Source organism: Anopheles stephensi, chromosome 2 (assembly GCF_013141755.1).
Source record: "Anopheles stephensi strain Indian chromosome 2, UCI_ANSTEP_V1.0, whole genome shotgun sequence".
Taxonomy (NCBI): domain Eukaryota; kingdom Metazoa; phylum Arthropoda; class Insecta; order Diptera; family Culicidae; genus Anopheles; species Anopheles stephensi.
Window position 1 is genome coordinate 25,054,792 of NC_050202.1, and position 20,262 is coordinate 25,075,053.

The window sequence follows — 20,262 nt, forward strand, 5'->3', positions numbered from 1 at the left end:
AATTAGTACTTTTTCTTCTGCGATAGAACGGCCTGGTTTCCGTAATGCTTAAACAAGCATTTTAAAAATATAAAAAAATCAAACTAAATACTCTTCATGTGTGTATAAATTGCTCTTTTATCTTGAAAAATGTTTGCATTGAATGACACACCCATGATAAACACTTAACAAATCATTCAGCAACAATTTCCCAACAACACTTCCCACAGCTGCAAACGGGCGCAGGAAAACTTGTTAATAACTTCCAATTGATGGATGCCAATTTGCCATTCAGCGATTGCGAAATGATTTCATCGGCCCAAAATTTCCACCAGCATTCCCCCCTCCCTCAGGATATCATACCGACCCGATCGCAAAAGATCGTTTTGCGGAACGGACCTCATTAAAATTTCTTTGACGTTTTCATCTCCATACCATCGCATCCAATCATTAAAACGGTTGGGAAAATGGACCAAATTTATGAATTTCCGCCTGTGCTTTACATTTTTTTGTTGCTTTCCTGTATCTCATCAAACCAAACACATCCCGGACAAACATATTTCGTCCGGTCCCCGGGGTTGGACGCTCGGAGATGAAACGCAACGTGTTTAAAAGTGATGGGAAATTAATAAACAAAAAACACCAACAAACACCGTTCGGCCTCCTGCCTCAGGTTCAAGTGCCACTCGCCTGCTTGGTGCTATAATTGTTCGGACAAGAAGCTCCTAACGCCCATTCGGTCCGGCGATTCGGTGAGAGAATATTTGTGAAATTTCATAAACATGCCTTCGGAATAAAAAAGAGAAGATAATTTTAAAAAAAACGTTCAAACAAATGCCCACTCTCACCTTGCTGTAATGGCTCGATCGGAATGCTGCATATTCATTATCTTTCGCGCGTTGGCGAATCAGTCATGGCCTGGATGGACAAAATTCCGTTCGACGGTTTAATGGGATGATAATTAACACCGGCCTCGCGTTCGCCATGGCGAACGAACTTGCCGGATGATCCAGCACACACGCTGCAGGGTGAGATGCAGAGAGAAGGAGAGGGCAATGAATTTTATTAATTTCGAATAAATAATTTCATCCTGGCCATAGGTTGCGCTTCTCACCGGCGTATGTAGGGTGCAAAATTTGGAAAATGATCCTTACGCAATGTGACGTGCCGAGGGTGTTTGTTGGTGAGGGGCTGCGATTAAAATGCCAAACAAACTCGGACCCACGGTACGTGACACTCGACGAACGGAGGTTTTAAGATGAATTAAACATTTTCATAATTATGTCACAGGAAGGAAGAAAAAAGAAACGTTGAACCTCTAACCGAAGTGGGCTGTCAGTTGTGGTTTTTGTACTTCCGGATGCGATAATTTGATTCGAGTGGAAAAGTGCTTAGCAATCGCCTAAAATCACGTCCGCTTTGTGCGATAATTATGCGTCGAAAGATATTGAAGTCTTGCAGCAATTATACATTGTATAATCGAACAGATCAAACGCTGATCATGTTGAAACAGGTTAATTAATTGGCCAAATCAACTATCCATTTTGTTGTACCAGAAGCGGCTCTAAATACTTTCAAAGCCATTAGTAACAAATTCACAAATAAATCTATGTTGACAAGATAGGAAAGGAGTTCAGGAGGAATGGGCACACCCGGCTAACATCAAGAGACGAAAACGAATCTTCTCACGATTTGTTTGCAACCGACAGTGTTTATCAAACAAGCAATTGCATACATTTAGGCTCCATTCAAAAAGGATGCAATTCAATCTGCTTCTTGTAGTCAATTCAATCTGCTCTTATACTTATCAGGCTCAGATTCAAACTCCTTCTAGCATATTTTGGTAGCGCGCAAATAGCTTTACATTTTATTTCTACTCTTAACAAATACTATTTTGAGTTCGTTTTTCGTATTGTAGTGCGTTTTGCCTACTTTTAGGCGGTTTTCCGGTGCTGAACCGTGTTTTACTTAAGACCCATTTCATTTCTATATTATACGTTTTTTTTAAATTCATTCCGATGAGCATTACATACCTCCTGAGATGATCTTAGCTTGTTTAATCCTTCTGAAATCGATTAGGTTAAATTTAAATGACTAGAGAATAATCACGATATCGAAAACGGTCGTGAAAAAGGTTTTATTCAACCGTAACATTCTGCCTCATGTTTAAAAGGAAAGGCTAGTCTCCCAAATCCAAATCCAAATCTTTCTTCATCTTTCTGGCATTCTGTGTCTTCATTTTACCCGTAACAAGGTAGTCAGTCCTGCGTGCGAAGAGGTGGATGGGATTCGAGCTCTGGTTCTGCCTTGTGAAGACTAGTGAAGAGCACTGCGGAATTAATCAGGCAGGTTCGTTCCGATCCTCAAAAGGAACGATCGTAAATAGGTTCGACATTTTGAACCTGGCAGGTCCATGGAAAATAAAGATCCTTTCAAAAGAAAAGGCTCCTTAATGCTTCAATTATACGTCACAGTACCATTCCAATCAGCTGGCCAGTTCCGTTCCGTTCCCTTACCTAAAGAACCTAGTTTCGCTTCGTTCCTTCTTTACCCGGAACTTCCCAACACTAGTGAAACCCGGCGCCACTATCGTCTTGACCATCGGATCGTTCAGTCCTCACGACGGGAGAACGGTCCGGATGGGATTTTAACCCCGATTCTGCCGTATGAAGACCGGCGACGTTATCGCCCCGGCCATCGGACAGCCCCAACTTCAGATGATACCGAGCGATCAGCTCTACAATAAAACTTATCTAGTTTTGTTTTGTGTATCCCCAAAATAAATAAAATAATCATCAAAATGAAGCTATTTTATAACCTAAAGACAAAACAATTATGGAGGTTGATCGCAATAAATGTTCAAATATAATCATAGCGATAACAGTTAAAGGTGCTGATTGTGACCTTCATTCAATATGTTTCTGGATGGCAAGCACCAGTCGTATTGGTTTCAAATTCACTGCTTTCAGCTGACGATCGCATTGTTCTTTAGTGATTTCTTTGCCAGTTTTGCCTAAATGTGATAGCAAATGCTACGAGAACTGTGGAGCAATCATCTTGTGCGATGATCACGTTTCAAGCGTCGTTAGCATTTCCACCAGCGAACAAGCGACTGCTCCCGTCTTCGTTCGAGTGGCCCTTCCAGCGAAGCGTCGTTGAACACGATCGTCTGACTAGCTTCCGGTACTTTCGCTACCCGGTTGGTCTAAATTCTTTAAGCCTTCTGCCAACGATTAGATTGCACGAACTCCTGCTGCATTTATTAACATTGAAATAGTTTCTCTCTTCCGTTGCCAAACCCCTCCTTCACACCTTCTACCCCCGTCACACTATCAGAGTTAAGATTTAAAAATATTTTATACTGCGCCAATGTGCCACTTTCATCACATCGGGCAAGCAATTGACCAATGCGGTCATTTCGTTACTCGGGCCCGGTTTTACTGCATCCGTTTTGTGATGCTACTCGTCGGGTCGTAAAATCACCTCCTTCTGTCGAGTACGCACGTACTTTAGTGGACGGTTCCAAGCGGGAAACCGGACTCGGTAGGAATCTAATTTTCTTTCCACCAAGCGTAAGAATCGCTAGCGAAAGTCTTGAAACCTTCCTATTGGCTTCCAACGGTTAAAGGGAGGTCGCATTGAACGTGCAGGAAAGTAAAGCCGATAACCCGCGGTCACTAACGGCTACGGTCACGGTGTGGAAATAAAGTTTTTCCTTTCTGTCTTTGTTCACACCTAAAAAAAGTGAAGAGAAAATCGACAACCTTCAAACTATGCTTATTCGCAGGGGAGGAAATTTTTGAAAGTGAAAGCACTTTTGGTACTTTGGAGAAAGAAGTTTGATGGTAAGAACTTTATTATCGAGTGCTCGAAGCTAGAAGCAGATCGAGAATCGTACAGAGATGGAATATTGACCTAAAAGAGAAAAAATCACTATTCAATGCTAACTCAAGAGAAAATACAAACGATAAAAGCACAAATATTATTACTCAATAAGCTGATTTGACAAATTCAATTCAATTCAAGCCTTCAATAAGAACAAAAAATTTAAAACAAGTTCATTTTAATTTAAGTTCTTCTTAGAACATAAATAAATTTACTCGTCTCAGCATAAAAAGTAAATAAATAAATTGTTGAAAAAAGGAAATAAGATTAGCTAAACCGCTCGTGTTCTGCTACTCACACACACACACACACTTAAACAAACCGCACTAAAATGCCCTTGCAAAGAAGAAACCTAAAGCCTGCACATTTCTCACCACTACCCATACACATGCATCCATCGTAGTCGTCGTTTGTCCTTGAAAGGGGGGAGGGGAGCGAGCCCTTTGTAGCGATGGTGCATGGTGGTCCACACTCACACATTCATTGCGCATCCGTTTGCGACTAAATTTCGTACGGCTAGACCGTGCCGTCCGTAGCCGCAGTTTACTGAGACACCAAATCTACAAAAATTGGCCACACAACGTGCGGCGTTTCAAAAGAAAAAGGGAAAAAATACACTTCATCCACAAGAATCACCCCGCGCAAGGGCTTCACTTTTTTTAAATTGTCAAAGGTAATGTCAATACCGCGCTTATCAAGGCGCCATGTTTGGTTGTCAGTTTGACAACTGGTGTGCAGATTTATTTCGAACCCCAATCAAAAAACTCTGATCAAGTGATTTTGAGTAAAATTTGAGTTATTTATAACAAAACATTAATTTTTGGTAATTTTAGGTGATTAAAACGAGTAATAAAACCCTTAAACCACGCAATTAAAGCTCTCATCTTGCTGGCGGCAATTGTCATTTTGCGATCGTACTTGATTCAACTCCCTTTGCCCATGTTTGTCGTTCTGTATGGTCATACCCTTCTAACACTAGATAGGAAGTAGCGTTGTTCATGTGCGACACACAAGAAAACGGCGATCAGTTGCGGCACGCTTTAGCTACGAATTCTGTGCGTGGCTCGTGATAATCAAGCATTCCTGGTAAGATGTGGAGACGCTGACGCATTTTACTTCCCAAACACAGTGCAGTGTAATTTATTTTCCTTATGGTACCTTTTCCTAGAAAGTGCTATACACTAGTGCATGATGGAGGACACAGATGAATCAGCTGGAACATCGGGTGTTACTAGCAACGAACAAATCATAGATACGCCTCATCAGGACGATGAATGCTGTGTTTTGGACACGAGCCGCACACCCAGCGACCCTGATCAACGGGTTGATGAAGAAGGGCTTAACACGGACACACTAGAAGATTCCAACGGTATCGAACAAGAAAATAGGACCGACGAAGAAGATCAGGAAGAGAACGATGAAGAAGGCGCGTTTGGCATCAGTTTATCCTCATCCTCATCTTCATCGTTCGTATCATACCTTTGCGAAGATGACGTAGAGTTTGAGCCAGGCGATCTGCGTCCCTGTAGCGTGGACGACCCAGATTGCCCTTATGCCGAATGTGACGTGCACAAGGAGCAGTGCGATATCTGCCACACTTACTGCCTGGAACCGAACGACAGTGAGCAGCGTCGGTTTCATCGCATCAGATGTAAAAAGGACAAGTTCTTCGAAAGACAGTACGCGATCGCAGTGGAACAATCGTGCGACAAGGTGTGCGGCATCTGCATGGAACTTGTCATGGATAAGCGACCGCGCGAACAACGCTTCGGCATACTGCCCAAGTGTATGCACGTGTTCTGTCTGAAGTGCATTCGCAACTGGCGCAAGGTGAGCACGCTGAATCCAACCGTGCGGCGGGGGTGTCCGATGTGCCGCGTCGTGTCGTACTTTGTCTGTCCGAGCTTCGTGTGGGTGGAGAACAAGAAGGCAAAACGGAAGCTTATCGCCGACTATAAACGATCCTGCCGTTCCATCCCCTGCAAGTATGTGCAGGAGTGCCGCGGTCCCTGTCCATTTGGTAGGGGTTGCTTTTACCAGCATACACGCAATGGGACGAATTGAACCGGGCCACGATCACCGATCAAACGTGGAAACGATGACAATTTATAGTCGATGTTTTATATTTCTTAACAATCTCTTAATATTTTCGATTGGTATTGGTTTTGATAAAGAAAATTGTTATAGAAAAACATTACTCATTTTGTATATCTTTTATAGTTTTAAAATATTTTTATATTTTTATTTGATTTTTAGGTTTTAAGGATGTACTACTATTAATTATTCTCTAACGAGGATTATCCTTTTGCAGCTATTGAGATGTTATTAACAGCTAATTTATAGTTTCATCGTTTGAATCTTGAGTATCGTCAAAAGGGTCTTCCGTTGCCATTCTCATGACAGCTCGTAGAGCTCGGCATTGTAGCGCCTCCTCCATTTGCCATTCAACACATACGGGGACAAAAATCCTTCTGAGCATCTTCCTCTCGCACGCGGCTAAGAGAGTTTCGTCAGTTTTGGACAGAGTCCATTTCTCGGAAGACGTATGTGAGTATTGGGACTATAATTTCTTTTTAGGATATGATAATTACTTTTCCAGCCTCACAGAACAAAAGGCTTAGTTTGCGTTAAATGATTGTGCATATTGCATGAAATCGAACAATAGAAATCAAACAAAAAAAATATGAGCTTTAATATGAGTGATGTCTGCAACCCATAGGTACTCTGTAACGACTACTTACTTTATAAAAAGTGTCCATTAAGCTTTGAGCTTTCGGTAGCAAGAACCGTGTCCTCGGATCTTCATCTAAGTCAATGTAGCACTCAATTTAGCTGTTGAAAAGATTAAACTTCCATCTTGAAGAGCACTGTCTTCTAGTTAACTGTTCTGCCAGCTAATCTTAAAAGGGCGGTACGTCATCCAGATGGGTTTCCAGATTTTACTCTACTCTCCGTGGAGACTCTGTTATGCCTTCCCAAATAACCAAAAATAATGAAATCGAACTATCGTGCTGCTCAAGGGCTGCTTAAAGAAAAAAATTTACCACCGCCGAACTTGGAGGCAAGTTAAAAAGACCGTGGAACTTGATGGAACTATGAAACTTTTCTACTTGCACTCGGAACTCGATGGAACTATGAGGCTTATTTATAAACCATTCATAGTGTTCATCCGAAGTATGCTGCTTATTAAGAAGCATGCGGTACTGCATGGAAATTTATGCCCATTTAAGAGTGAAAGATGGCCCTTCAAGTTTTTTTGTTTACAGCATTATCTCAATAGGACATTGCTATCTGCCACGCGTCGTCAGAAAAACATTGTGTGGAAAGATGTGTTGAAAGTGTGTACAAAAATTGGGAAATTGTTTTATAAAGCGCACTTAAATTATGAAAATAAATAGCACATAAAAAATTTTCTTTAACAGCTCGATTTACGAAAGCTGATTAAGACCCGGTTAAGAGTACGAGAAACTATGACGCTGCTTATCTACTGCAAAACACGTATTAGATCAGCGATCTTTAGCGTGCTGAAATTGTGGCTGCTAAAGATGATTTGGCTATTTGGGTTGAGCCGTTGGTGAGAAGTGTCCTAATTTCCATTCAAAGTCACTTTGTATTATAGTTCGAACAACCGAGCCTTTTCAACTGCACACCGATGAAAGCTTTCCACTGCGTAAGAAGTATGCAACACGCATTACAAAGCGCCTAAAGTTATGTGGTTGGCGTAACAAAATTGGCTGGTAAATTTTAGATTAACTCTAGTATTTTTTTAAATATTTTTTTGCAACCGTCTCGAAATAAACATGTGCTTTTTTACTGCAAGCATTCTCAATGGCAATAAAAAAACATGCTGATACAATTTCATACCTCCTGCTCGCCATCGCCCTACAGAAAGCAAATTAAAATTCATAATTCATTAAAAATAAATCATACAGAAAAAAGCTGTATCCCTTTTTTGGCTTCTCCTCAGAGTCACGTTTTTGTTCCTGTTTTCCATTCATTTTCCCCTTTTGCCAGAAAAAAAACGAAAAGAATTATTCAAAAGTTAATTACAATCAATTAAAGCAAGTGGCAATAAACATTCCAACATTAATTAAAGACATTTCCATCTGCAGTATTTCTCTGCTTGCAAGATCACGGCTTTTTTTTTTTTTTTGTTTGTTTGTCTGTTTTCATCCAACTTTTCTTTTGGCCCTTTAAACAACGAAGCGCGAGGGTTTGCTTGTGATTTTTTTTCTTCTGCTAGTTCTCTTTTTTTACCCCAAATCTGCCTATTTTGATTGTCATTTCTTTCGGGGTGAGTGTTTTTTTTTGTGTTGAGCTGGTTCTCTGCTCTTCTTAACACCCGTGTCTTTCCTCTTATTAATTCTGGCTCGCGCTCCCTGTTTTTCTTTTTCTCTTCCTCTTTGCTCTCTGTCTTCCCACGTTGCCCACCTCGCTCGACGAAAAATCCTTCCAAACAAACTACCGTCATTAAAAATGAACGTAAATTTATGCTATCTTAGCGGCAACTCTTCGACCTGCAGCATCGAGGCAGCAGCCAGCCGCCACACAACCAGGGAGAACACACGGGGGTACACAACCGAATACTCCAAAAAACTTTCCTTTAAAATGCAAATTTCATTTTCCTCCCCCGTTCACCACTCTTCATCAGCTCGTTGCTCTGAGTCTCCCTGGGTGCCCCTATTGGGGTGACCAAAAAATCCTGTTGCCGGGCCTGGTCGTTTTCCAGTACACACACACACACACTCTTTTTATTTTAAGCCAAAGGCAACAACTCTCAGAAAGAGGGATAGATGTAAGGAAAGAAGCAACAACAAAAAAACGCTCGCTCGTCTCCTGATGAAGAGTCCTGTGAAGTGAAAGACAACACAAGCAACTAACACACACACAAACGCAGCCAAAAGCGATAAGCAAAAGGAAGGAGCAGAAAGAATAAAAAAAACTCCCAGTAATAGGGACACTGGTGCAAACGGTAGCCTTCTAGAAAAAAAGGACTAAAAAGTCGCTGGAAAACCCCCACAAGAAAAAAGAGGAAAAACGTGTTGGTGTGCGAGCGGGGTTAAAAAACAGTACAAGGCGTAAAGTACAAAAAATCAACCCCCTCACGGTTAAATATTCTGGAAATTATTTTTCACGTCCCCCCGGCTCTTTCCGACCCCATACGCCCCCCTGCCATTTCTTCCCCCTTACCCATGGAGCACCGTCAACCCCAACAGCATCTTCGACGCTTACACTTTCGATGCCATCGTCCCTTCCGGTTGTTATCCTTTTTGCTTGCTCCCCCCGACTACAACCCCCCCAGACCCCAACCCTCCCCTTCGTGGTTGGAAAATTTGCCATCCTAGCTAGCCGTCGGCCGGAGGGGGCCCAGTTTGCCATTTAATCGCCGACACACGCACCAATACAAGGGCAACACTTTTCCGACGCTGCGACGTCCACCCCGTTGGCAGCCCCAATTTAGACTCCCTTCCCCCTTTCTCGCCCACCTGCTTTTCCACCATCTTCTGAGAGATCGTTTGTTTCTAAGGTTGCCTTCTTTACTCTCTCTCTCACACTCTTTCACTCGTTCATCCCACTTCCATTTGGCGCTTCGGTTTTAATGTCCCGCCGGCCATGGAGAGTTTTTAAGTGAGAGTGCTTAAAAAGCGGACACAAAAAGTGAGGGGTTGCAAAAAAGCAAGGGAACGCATGGGAGACCACAGGGCAGGGAACTAACAACGGAAAGCCTCTCTAAAATGAAAGCCCCAAAAAATGGCTGAAAGGCTTCGGGCTTGCTTTAGCGAGCAAGAGAGGAAAAAAAAACCACCCCGCCCAAAAGAAGGGTGGTGGGTGGAGATGATTTTTCGCGAACCAAGTGAAAGTGGGGCAGGAAAATCTACCCCTAATTTATCAGGGTCCCCCATACCATCTCCACCCCCCCCCCTCCACCCCCGCGCTTTCCGGTCATGGTTTGGGTGGTTGGGTTTTGCGCTATTGGACGTACCACCTCGCTTCTCGCTCGCTTGCTTTCCCTTTTATGTGTGTTTGTGAGCGAGAGATAGCAATTTGGTATTAAAATGAAATGAAAATCGTTCCCGCGCCGATCTCCACTTCTTGCGCTCCCTCCCCCTCCAAAACGTTCGCCTCCTATGTACAGAAAGGAAAGGATGTTTAGGCTTCTCGGGGATGGTAGAAGTCTTCGCGCGTCGGCTTGGCAAAACAGAGACAGAACGAGACCCTTTCGGCCTGAATGAGTTCTCATTTAAAAAGACCAAAAGCCACCTGAGCATATCTTTCGCTTGGATAATGGTTAAATTTTCGGCTAACAGGGGAAGATGGAGAACGGGAAGTAGGGAAACACGAAAGAAGTTGTTTAGAAGATTTGTAGCCTACGGGATATCATGGTGAGGTAAACGGGATGAGCTAGCGAATTGTAATTAAAAGTGGTAGAAAATTTAAAACATTCTTTAAAAATGTGTAAAATGCGGTTAGAAAGCGAATATTATATTAAAAAGAAACAGTTCAGCTAAACTTATGAAACAAAGCGACAGAGAAAAAAAAAGATCAATACAACAGATGTGTGTGACGGTAATCAAAGGTAAAAAAAACATTACAGGGTTTTTCAGTTTATAAGGCAATAGTATCCATTTTTATGGCAGGCTTCTTAGATGGAATAGCAAACAAAGCTAGTTGATATGGTGATCCTCAGATGATATTTTCATAGTAGCCGTTGATATTGCACGCACTTACCCGAGCGCTGGAAGGACATGTGCAATATCAACGGCTACTATGACCATATCATCGGAGGATATCGCAATAAAAGGTATTTGATTTCCCTGTCATCTGAAGCCGTTTCCATATCAACTAGCTTTGTTTGCCATTCCATCTAAGAAGCCTGCCATTAAAATGGATGCTACTGTCTTTTCAACTGAAAAACCCTGTAAATTTCTACCTTTCTCGTTTCTTTATTTAATTTATTCGTACCTAATACAATGCTTTTATTTTATTATAAGAAGCATTCTGGGGGTTGCCCTAGTGTTGGATTGTGCTAGCGATGTATTACAATCAAGTCTATTAAAAAATTATTACAAGAAACAGTTTACCATTTCGATTTCTCAGCATTTTGAAGCTTGTTTTTCTTTTTTACTATATTAAAAATCACTTTTCAATCATTTATTTAACTATGTTTTACTTTATTTTTTGTGTTACATATTTGTTACTTTCTCTTCCTTTTATTACATACTTTCTTTCTTACTTACTATTGTTCTTCCTTATTTCCTTTCTTTCTTTTATGCTTCCCGACTAACTTCCTTCGTTTTTACATAATAGAAAAATGGTTTTTATTATATTGTAAGAAGCACGCTTTTTCATAGAACAGTCTCTCTCAACTGCTTCCAAAACAAATGTAGCGTGAAATTAAATACTGGCTACCATTTACCATCGCCACCCAACAATTGGTTGGTTAAACCAGCTCGTTGTAAATAGACCGAGAAAAAAACCTTCCCACTTCCGTTTCGATCGACAGCCACCATCGCCGATCACCGGGAGCGGCTTACTGGACAAATTTGTACCATTGGTCATGAAGTGGGATCTTTTTAACCATTTTATCTGTCTAGCCTGCCGGCAGTGGCTAGCAGTGTACAGCACTGGAAAAATGTTGTCCACAGTGTAACCGCACAACCGCCACCATTTAATGAATCGCGAACGGCAAATGTGCCGTAACGGGGTGCTGCCACACCGGCGACAATGGCCACCACCACGGTCGAACCGCGACGAGGTGTAATAAATTTGAAGATTTTTCATCAGTCGCTCGACCGAGAAGACCACTGGCCGGTTGCTTGTTCGCCCTCCCTTTGATTGGCGCTGCTGCAAAGCACTTGGATGCTGCGGAGAAGCAAAAAATGATCCCAGAAAAGATTTCATGGCCGGCCTTAGCATTAGCCTGAGATGACATAAATTATTGAATCCTCCCTTGAGCGCGTGGCCAAGCTCCTCCTCCCAACAAGATCCACGCTTATGCACGGAAAGAAGCAAGGCGAAGAATTTGCCCGCCAGAATTTTCTTATCACAGTGTTGTTCGTATTTCTTTGTACTTTACACGAGTATCTTCCAAACAAAGCAAAAGAAAAAAGAAAACACGGACACACTTTACATTTCGTAAAAGGGAACCAGAAAAGGTCAACCCCGTTACAGGGTCGCCTACGGTATGCTGCGCGAGCGCTAGCCGTCGGTTTTGCGTAATTTTATAATTTTTTAATCCCAAAGTAAATAAAACCCGGTCCTCGTTGGTCGAGGTTTGGCGGACCAAAAAAAAAAATGGGATTTTTATTCATTCGCGTTTCCGTTTGCCCAACGGAACGGCTACAGTCGGTCGGTAGGTTGGTCCGTGTGGCCAAGGGTTGGAATGGGATTTGCTCCGGTTGGATGGGATGCGTTCGCCACACGCTCCTCGCTCAGAGGGGAAAAGGATAAGTACATAACCACAGCAGAAAGGGAGGGCAGGTTGAGGTGGTATGTACTGTGCGTTCCCCGATGCACATGGGGAGACAACGGCCAAAATTAAGCAAAAGTAGGCCGAATGAAATGGATGCCCCCTGATGCTTTCCCGAGCAGCTTAGTGGAATGAGTTTAAAATTCGTAGAAAAGAAGGGAAACCGGATTCATTTAAGATGGAAGTCATAATTACGCGGTGAATGTCATCTGAAGTTGAGTTATTTGAATTTTGCGTTGAAATATGTGCCTATGGAATGGTATTCATAATAATGCCTTTTTTGAAATCTAGCTAGGAGGAATTAATTAAATTAAACTCTTTGGCACTTCGCACGACAGGACCGGAGCTCAAATCCCATTTAGACCGCCTTCCCGTACGCAGGGCAGACTACTTTGCTACCGATAAAATTAAGTTACAGAAAGCCAGTTATGACAGGCCGAGACCTTTCAAGGTTTAAGTGCCAAGTAAGAAGAAGAAACAACTCTTTCACTGTTTAAGCACTGCTTAAGTCCCGCAAATAATAGCATTTCATGAAATTTCAAATAGACTTTAATGCATTGGCTAGGTGAACTAACTTGGACCTGAAGAAGCTGCCAGATCCCCGATAGAATACAACGGCATGCTCAAAACACAACCAAACTTCATGGAACTTCAAGAGAAGTACAAAAAAATACAGCCTTTTGCATAAAATTTTGTTTATAAAATCCGTTTCATACATCTATTTTAATAGATACGTTCTGGTTTGTTCGCCTTTATAAACAACTTTGAACAATTAAATGTTCTGAGGAGATACAAAACAAACCAAGAAATCTCCAAAAATGCTTAAAAATAAAGCTATCATAGAAGCAACATTTAAAACGAATGCCTAGCCTGAGCATACAGTGTTGCTGTTTAAATATTCAGATGATCGTAATACTTCACTAACTTGAATTGAAGATATATGCTTCCCGTTGAAAAAAGGCGAATAATAGGCGAAGGCGAAAATTAATTTGACTCATCCGGCGCCAAGAAGCTCCTTACGTGCTGTTTAGCAGCTCCTTCAATTTATAAGCATCTTATCTACTGTGAAATACCAACTAATGCTGCGATTTTCATTACGTTTGGACGTTGGAGGTTGCCTAAGATGTTTTGAGTATTAAAAAGACATTCAACCCTCATAAAAGTAACAAAAAATCGTTTTTAATTGATTTTGCCACCTCCCAACGCATCAAACGTGAAACGTTTGCAAATTTAAATAAGTTTAGAGTACAATCTCTCATAAAACCATACTTGCACCTTCCAAAGAGACATCGATGCGAACTTTATCACCGACCGACTTAAAAGCCCTTTAATGCACGGTCAGCAGCAGACTTTTTAATGGCGTGCAACAAATTTCAACCAAAGGATGGTTTTATTACCGCAAAATTTTTTCACTTTGCCCATTTCCATACAAACTTACACACTTTCCAAAAAAAAAGAAAAGAAAAACACCCGTTAATGACGTTTTGCAGCACGGGAAAAAAAACAACCATTTACCAGTACTACTCCCCTCTTTCCAGCTCAAGTGAGATCAGCCGCTCTCCCCGAAAGAAGAAAAAAAAAGAACAGGAACAACCAAACTTCGGCTGTGGGCAAGGGGCGAGTTAAAACGATAATGGAACCGAAATGATGCCGGTCCTGTGCCAGCTGAGCCACTTCGCCGCCCAGCGCGTGGACTAATTTTTGTAATTTTCCTATCGCAGCCGCCGGTCATATGATGCCAGTTTTAATGTTCCATTTGCTTTTATGATCGGATTCTTTTCTTTTCTTTTCTTTTTTTCCAGCTCGAGCTGATTTTGTTCCCAACTTGAACGCCTTGCTTCGAGAGCTAAAAATAAGGGAATTTTCTGTTTCATAAAGAAAAGGCCACGTCGACAAAGAAAAAACACAGAATGTTAAACAAATAATGCCATCGTCCATATCCATTCGGTCAGCGTTTGTGAAAGATAATGTGTATCACAGTCCGGGAAGTTGCATCTTATGACGCACTCAGGTGTAGAGAGCTCAATTGGGCAAATTTTGTATTAAAATGGTCCTTTAAAGCAACTCCAATTGGCCAACTTTCAACAAATCACTTCAATGCTGATTAAAGGGTCACTTAAAGCTCTAGATCAGCTTAAGAGAAAATTGTGCTAGTAGGTTGATATAAGACTTACTTAAACATACAATTAAACATTTTTTAAGCTTACTAAATCATAAAATAAAGGAAGGACACTTCAAATCACACTCGATTGAACGACACGAGCCATAAAGCACCATCGTTGCTACTACCAACAGTCCCAAGAAATCGCTTCCAAAGATTTACTTTTCTCTGCCCAATCCCACGTCCCATTATCCTTACCCCGCCGCCGCAAACGTGCGCCGGTGAGAGGATAATTTGCATTTAAGATTTTTGATTTGTTTATTTCATTATTATCTCGAGAGACAGGTGCATCGATGGGCGTCCGAGCTTCATCTCCCTACCCATCGAGGCTACTCATCGCAAGTTGAAAAGATAAGCTGAGCAAATTAACGAATAGAATGTTTGGACGAAATGGCACCGAGAAACAGAGGCCAACGACGACAACAACAACAACAGCGTCGAAAATGTATGTCGATACGCGTCGAACATGCTAAAGCAATTGCGAGATCGTTTAACGATGGACGCACAGCAGCAGCAGCAGCAGCAGCAAGCACTTGAGTGGCAGGAAGTATGGCCGATTGCACTGATTGGACATGGCAGGCCAGCAACTTTAGCTGCAAGCCCCTAAAACCGTTCCCATCCGACGGTGGCCAACGCCCAGCCAGGAGAAGCAATTTTAATTTTTGATTACAATCAAAACAAACCGTTAACGGAGGGCTGTGAAATCATGCGTTAAACCGATAGATATGGAGCCCCGGATTCCCGGCGGTGGAGCTGGCTTGAATCGAATTATTCAAAACAGTACAATGATGACGGATAAGTGATCGACAAACATAGAGTGGAGGAAAAACTTTCACTTCCTGCTGAGAGCAGTGAAGGCAAGGTGTAGAGCGACTTTAAGATACAGATCAGACAAAGTAAAGGTGTTGTTAAAATATGAATCAAAAGTTTAAGATGATAAAATGTCTTTAGGATCACATACATTTAGTCATTTTTAAATAGCAAAGGCGTTAAGTTTTTTCTTTCCTTCCGTCGAAGTTATCCAATTAAGTAATTTCTTAGCAATTATTGTCAGACAGGAGCAGCACATTACGTCCATTTACCTCAACTACGCCTAAACTAGGTGAGATTCTTGATATGATCGGAGAACGATGAAGCACAATGATCTTTACTTACTTACTTATTTACCCGGCCCGGCAGCTCTGGCGGACGCATCAACGCCATCACTCCGTCCGTGTGGAAGGCCTAAAAGGAATTTCCGGGCTGGGTAGTCCGGTGTCATTTTCATGACTTCTGAGCATCTTCCTTCAGCATCGTCCGTCGCGACAGGTATTTAGAGTGGAGAAGTTCCCTCCGGCTGTAGTATGAACCCGGTTGGCAGCCAGCACCCTTGCGCGTAACTCAACATCAATGTTGTTGTCGGTGCTGACTTTTGACCCGAGATAGATGAAGTTTTGGACGACTTCGAAGTGTGCCACCAGTGTTTGTTAGCAAGGCCGCTGGTGGTGCCACCATCATTTTGGTTTTGGCTTCGTAAATCTCCAACCCGAGGTTCTGTGCCGCACGCTCGATCCTTTGATAAGCTTCTTCTACATAGGAGAACCTCAAACCCAATGATGTCTATGTCATCAGCGTATGCTTGGAGCTGGATTGACTTTTAGAAGATGGTCCCTGAAGTTTCCACCTCCGAGTCGCGGATGGCTCTCTCTAGCGCCAGGTTGAAAAGGAGACAGGTAAGCCCATCTCTCTGGCGCCTGGTGGCAGCAAAGGCTACCAGGCGCCTGAGAGTTTTCCATTCACCTTCACCTGGCATGTGATGTTGGCCATTGTCATATTTACAAGCCTGGTAAGCTTAGTCGGGATTCCAAAAGAGCTCATTGAGTCGTACAGTTTTACCCTGGCTATGCTGTCATATGCGGCTTTAGTATCAATGAAGAGATGGAAGGAGTGGAGCTGCTGCTCCGCCATCTCCTCCAAGATTTGCCGCATCGTGAAGACAATGATCTTTAGTATTTTATATTAGTTTGCAATTTATATTGTAAGGATCATTTTGAAGGTGTACGGCGTGGCAGTTTGGCAAATTCTAAGCTATTCTACATCTAGCATCTAGGAAACAAACTAGCGACCAATATAGTAGTAAATTGGATTGTTAAAATAATGCTAACTAATTTTAGCTCTAGTGGCTAAGATCTAGATCTAGTGGCCGACGTGATAACCGCCCCGGTCTTCACACGGGCAGGACCGGGGTTCAAATTCCCATCCCATCCAGACCGCCTCCCCGTACGCAGGGCTTACTATCCAGCTACGGATAAAATCAAGTCACAGAAAACCAGAACTAGCAGACCGAGACCATTCGAGGTTATAGTGCTAAGAAAGAAGAATAAGGAAGATTCTTAGCTACTCAGCTACACACGGTTGCTCATAGTATTTGTAAGATCCCTTAAATTTCTACTACAATTTGAGCTACTGTTAATAAAGGTACTTGATATCCGGAGAGTCTTGCTATCCAAGAGTCTCGTGGCTAACAGACGCTAAACTACCTTAGTGATCAAATGACTCAAAGTGGGTAACTGTAATGACTTCTTATGAGGACAATCTTTCAAATAACTCTCCTTCTGTAGTTTTTCCTTCCTTATTATAAATGTTGCCCTGCTCTCTTCCGCCTGTCTAAAACCTAACGTTAGAAAACGAATTATATGGACGCAACACCGTAGTTAGAACGAACATGAACCTAACTATCCAGCTTTGGGCAAAATCAAATCAAAGAATGTCGGAAAGAATGGGCAACTCGGTGGTAGATGCGACAGTGGCGCCGGTCTTCACACAGCAGGACCAGGGTTCAAGTCTCATGTGGACCGTCCCCCCATAGTGTTAGTCTAGTAAGCCAAAAATGCCATGCATTACCTGGGAGGGGTCATTAGGCCAAGAAAGAAGATGAAAAATGTTAGAAATAGCGACCGAGACATTTTGAGACTGTAGTACCCAGAGATCTTGATGACTTGAGTTAGACAAGATAAATAAATAACTAAATAAGTTGCTTCGACCTCAAACATACATGGCGCTACTGAGAAAGCCTTATGAATATTTTTTTTTTTTTACTCAATCTAGCTGGGTTATTGAACTCTCTAAATCCTGTTGTCCTATCTGGCATGACTATAGTTTTTTTATAGACAGATACTGTACACCATACTAAGTGGCGGTTCAAGCTAGGAGCAAAAGGAGCGACCGCTCGGGGCCTCGTCAGCGAGGGAAATCCTGTTGGTCGCAAACGAATCAGAATCAGAGTGCTAGTGGCCTCCAAAGACCTTGATCCGCCACTGACCATACTTAATCTCTAGATGAGTTGTCCTCTACAGCCTGAGGAAACTTGTCTCCTCAACATACTTGTAGCAACGGACAAAGCAGGGAGTCTACAGAACATTTATATTATTTATTTACTATTTATTTAAATATGTTTGCCACGATGGTGACAGTAATGTTTATCTTATCACTAAAGTAGGAGTAGAAAACATTAGGATATAACATATCATAGGGGGGTTAACAAGGATTGTAGAGTATGGAACGGCATTGGGAGATAGTCCCAGCACTCACATACGCTTCTGAGACAAGGACTCTGTCTCTTGGTCCCCGTATATGTGCAAGGGCAATAGAAGAAGCGAACTGTATGGTGATCTCGCCATTGTAAGGCGAATTAAACTCTTCAGGCTTCGGTGGGCTGGTCACATCATGAGAATGGTACCGGACGTCCCTGCCCATAAAGTCCTTTTAGGCCGTCCACATGGACAGAGAAGGCGTGGTTGGCCAACATTGAGATGGAGTGATGGCGTTGATGCGTCCTCCAGAACAGCCGCGATCCGTTTGTAGTGCCCGTAAAGTAAGTAAGCATGAAAATGTTACAGTTCTTATTCTAGTATTGCTCAACACATACCGTAGTTGAAGACTCTCTTTCAATGATTGATGGCAAAGAATTGCATCAGCTTTGCTCAGAGATGTGATCCTCTAAAACCTCTGAGATGTGATCCTCTGTGATGTGATTTAAGATAAGATCTTAAAGGCCAAGGGGAATTCTGTGAAAACATGTTCCTTAAAATTTAATTACATTTTTAGAACATTCATTTCCGACACATCATTGTCCTTATGTTCCTTGGATCCGATTCATTCTACCATTACGATGGTAGTAAATCGCGATTCTAGCATATGTTACAGTTTCAACAGAAGTGAGATACTCTAAGACTTCGATAAAGAGGTCATCGTATTAGCAAGTCAATATCCTGATGATTCTCCCGTATCGGTCAAAACAGCAGAGAGCCTACCTTGAAGAAACAAGGATCCCTACTCGATACAGGAAGCAGGGATACTTGAAGATATTCAACATCACATAAGGCATGCTAAACTAGTCAGTTCTCAGACAATAATTAATCCAATAATAAGAAGAAAATATAAAATACCCTAAATTAATTTCACCCCAACAAATTCTCTCCCGGGGGCACAATTATCGGTTACCTCCACACAACACAACACCTTCTGAAAGCACCATCGTTACCATCAGCCTTCTTCACTCTTTGCATATCAATCAAACGATTTTCCCGCGAATCCGTAAACAATGCTCTTCACGCATCGCCACACTTCACTGGAAAACTCCACTGCCTTTCGAGGCGGATTTTACCGAAAACTTTCGGCACCGGCACAAATTTTTGCTGCTATGCACCGCTGATTAGGTTAGGAAACTTGCCATCGTATGGTCCGAGCGCGCGGGAAAAGTTTAAAGCTTGTCGTCCATTTTTTGACGCCAACAAAAACCGTCACCGACAGCAGCAGACCCACGCATGCACGCGGCGCGAGGAAACAAATCGCACAACCGACCGGCCAGTGGCCCGTTTCCGGTTGGATGCACCCATCAAAAAACTTCGCCACTGGTTGGCCCGCCAGGAACGTTTGTGCAAATAACCTCCTCAGCGCCATGAGATGAGATGTCAGCTCCAAAAAACCCCGAAAAATGCCCTTCGGATTGGAAAGGATCGCACAGCAACCCCCTGTATGGGAGGCAGCAACCGTTCGCTTTGCAGGACCGAAAGGATCCGCCGAGGGGAGGAGGGCGAGGTGCTTGGAGCGGCCGGCGCGGGGTGAACACACAGTGAACACACAAAATTGGCCGGTGTAAATAAATTTGTTGTTTACCGAAATCAATTCAAACAGAATTTTTTTCCCACTGCCCGGGTGCCGACTAAACTTTTCCCACCCGAAGCTCTTTTAATTTTCTCTTCCTCGCGCTTAACAACGCGCTCCCGGTGGTTTCCCATCTCGGCACGGATGATTCGGTTCGGCCATTGCGGGTAAGTTTTATTTTTCTGTTATTGCCCCCACCGTGGAAAACGAAAACAGTCCCAACATCCCCCCTTTCTTCAGTCTGCATCATGGTCACCTTCAACACACACACACACACACGCTCTTTTCTACAGCCCAGTGGCCAGTGGCAACGGTGGAAAACTTTTCCATTTTCTATCCGCCATTTTTTAACAAACAGCCTACTACGACTGCCAGGGCAATCTCAGCAACACAGCAACCACTCAAAGTGAAGCGTTGGTTGCTATACTAAAGAGGAATTTTTATCCATTCTCTCGTTCTCTCCCACTCTCTCTCTCTCTCTTTCCTTCCTTACTTTGCAAATGTTTCGTGGGGGTTGTTGCTTTCCTTTTCCACATCTTCATCCCCATCTTTTTTCTTTTCTTTTTACTTAGACTTTCGCATTTTGTTGCTTACTTTTAACTTTTTCGTTGTGCCCGTGCAC

At 42.6% G+C, this 20,262-nt stretch overlaps 1 protein-coding gene across 1 annotated transcript; it reads left to right on the plus strand.

The window, feature by feature from the left end:
- Positions 1-5,055: 5,055 nt before the first annotated feature.
- On the plus strand, positions 5,056-5,928 carry LOC118507098 (probable E3 ubiquitin-protein ligase makorin-2). Its single transcript, XM_036045098.1, has one exon. It carries the CDS (start codon positions 5,056-5,058, stop codon positions 5,926-5,928), a length of 873 nt encoding a protein of 290 aa, XP_035900991.1.
- The last annotated feature ends 14,334 nt before the right edge of the window (positions 5,929-20,262 follow it).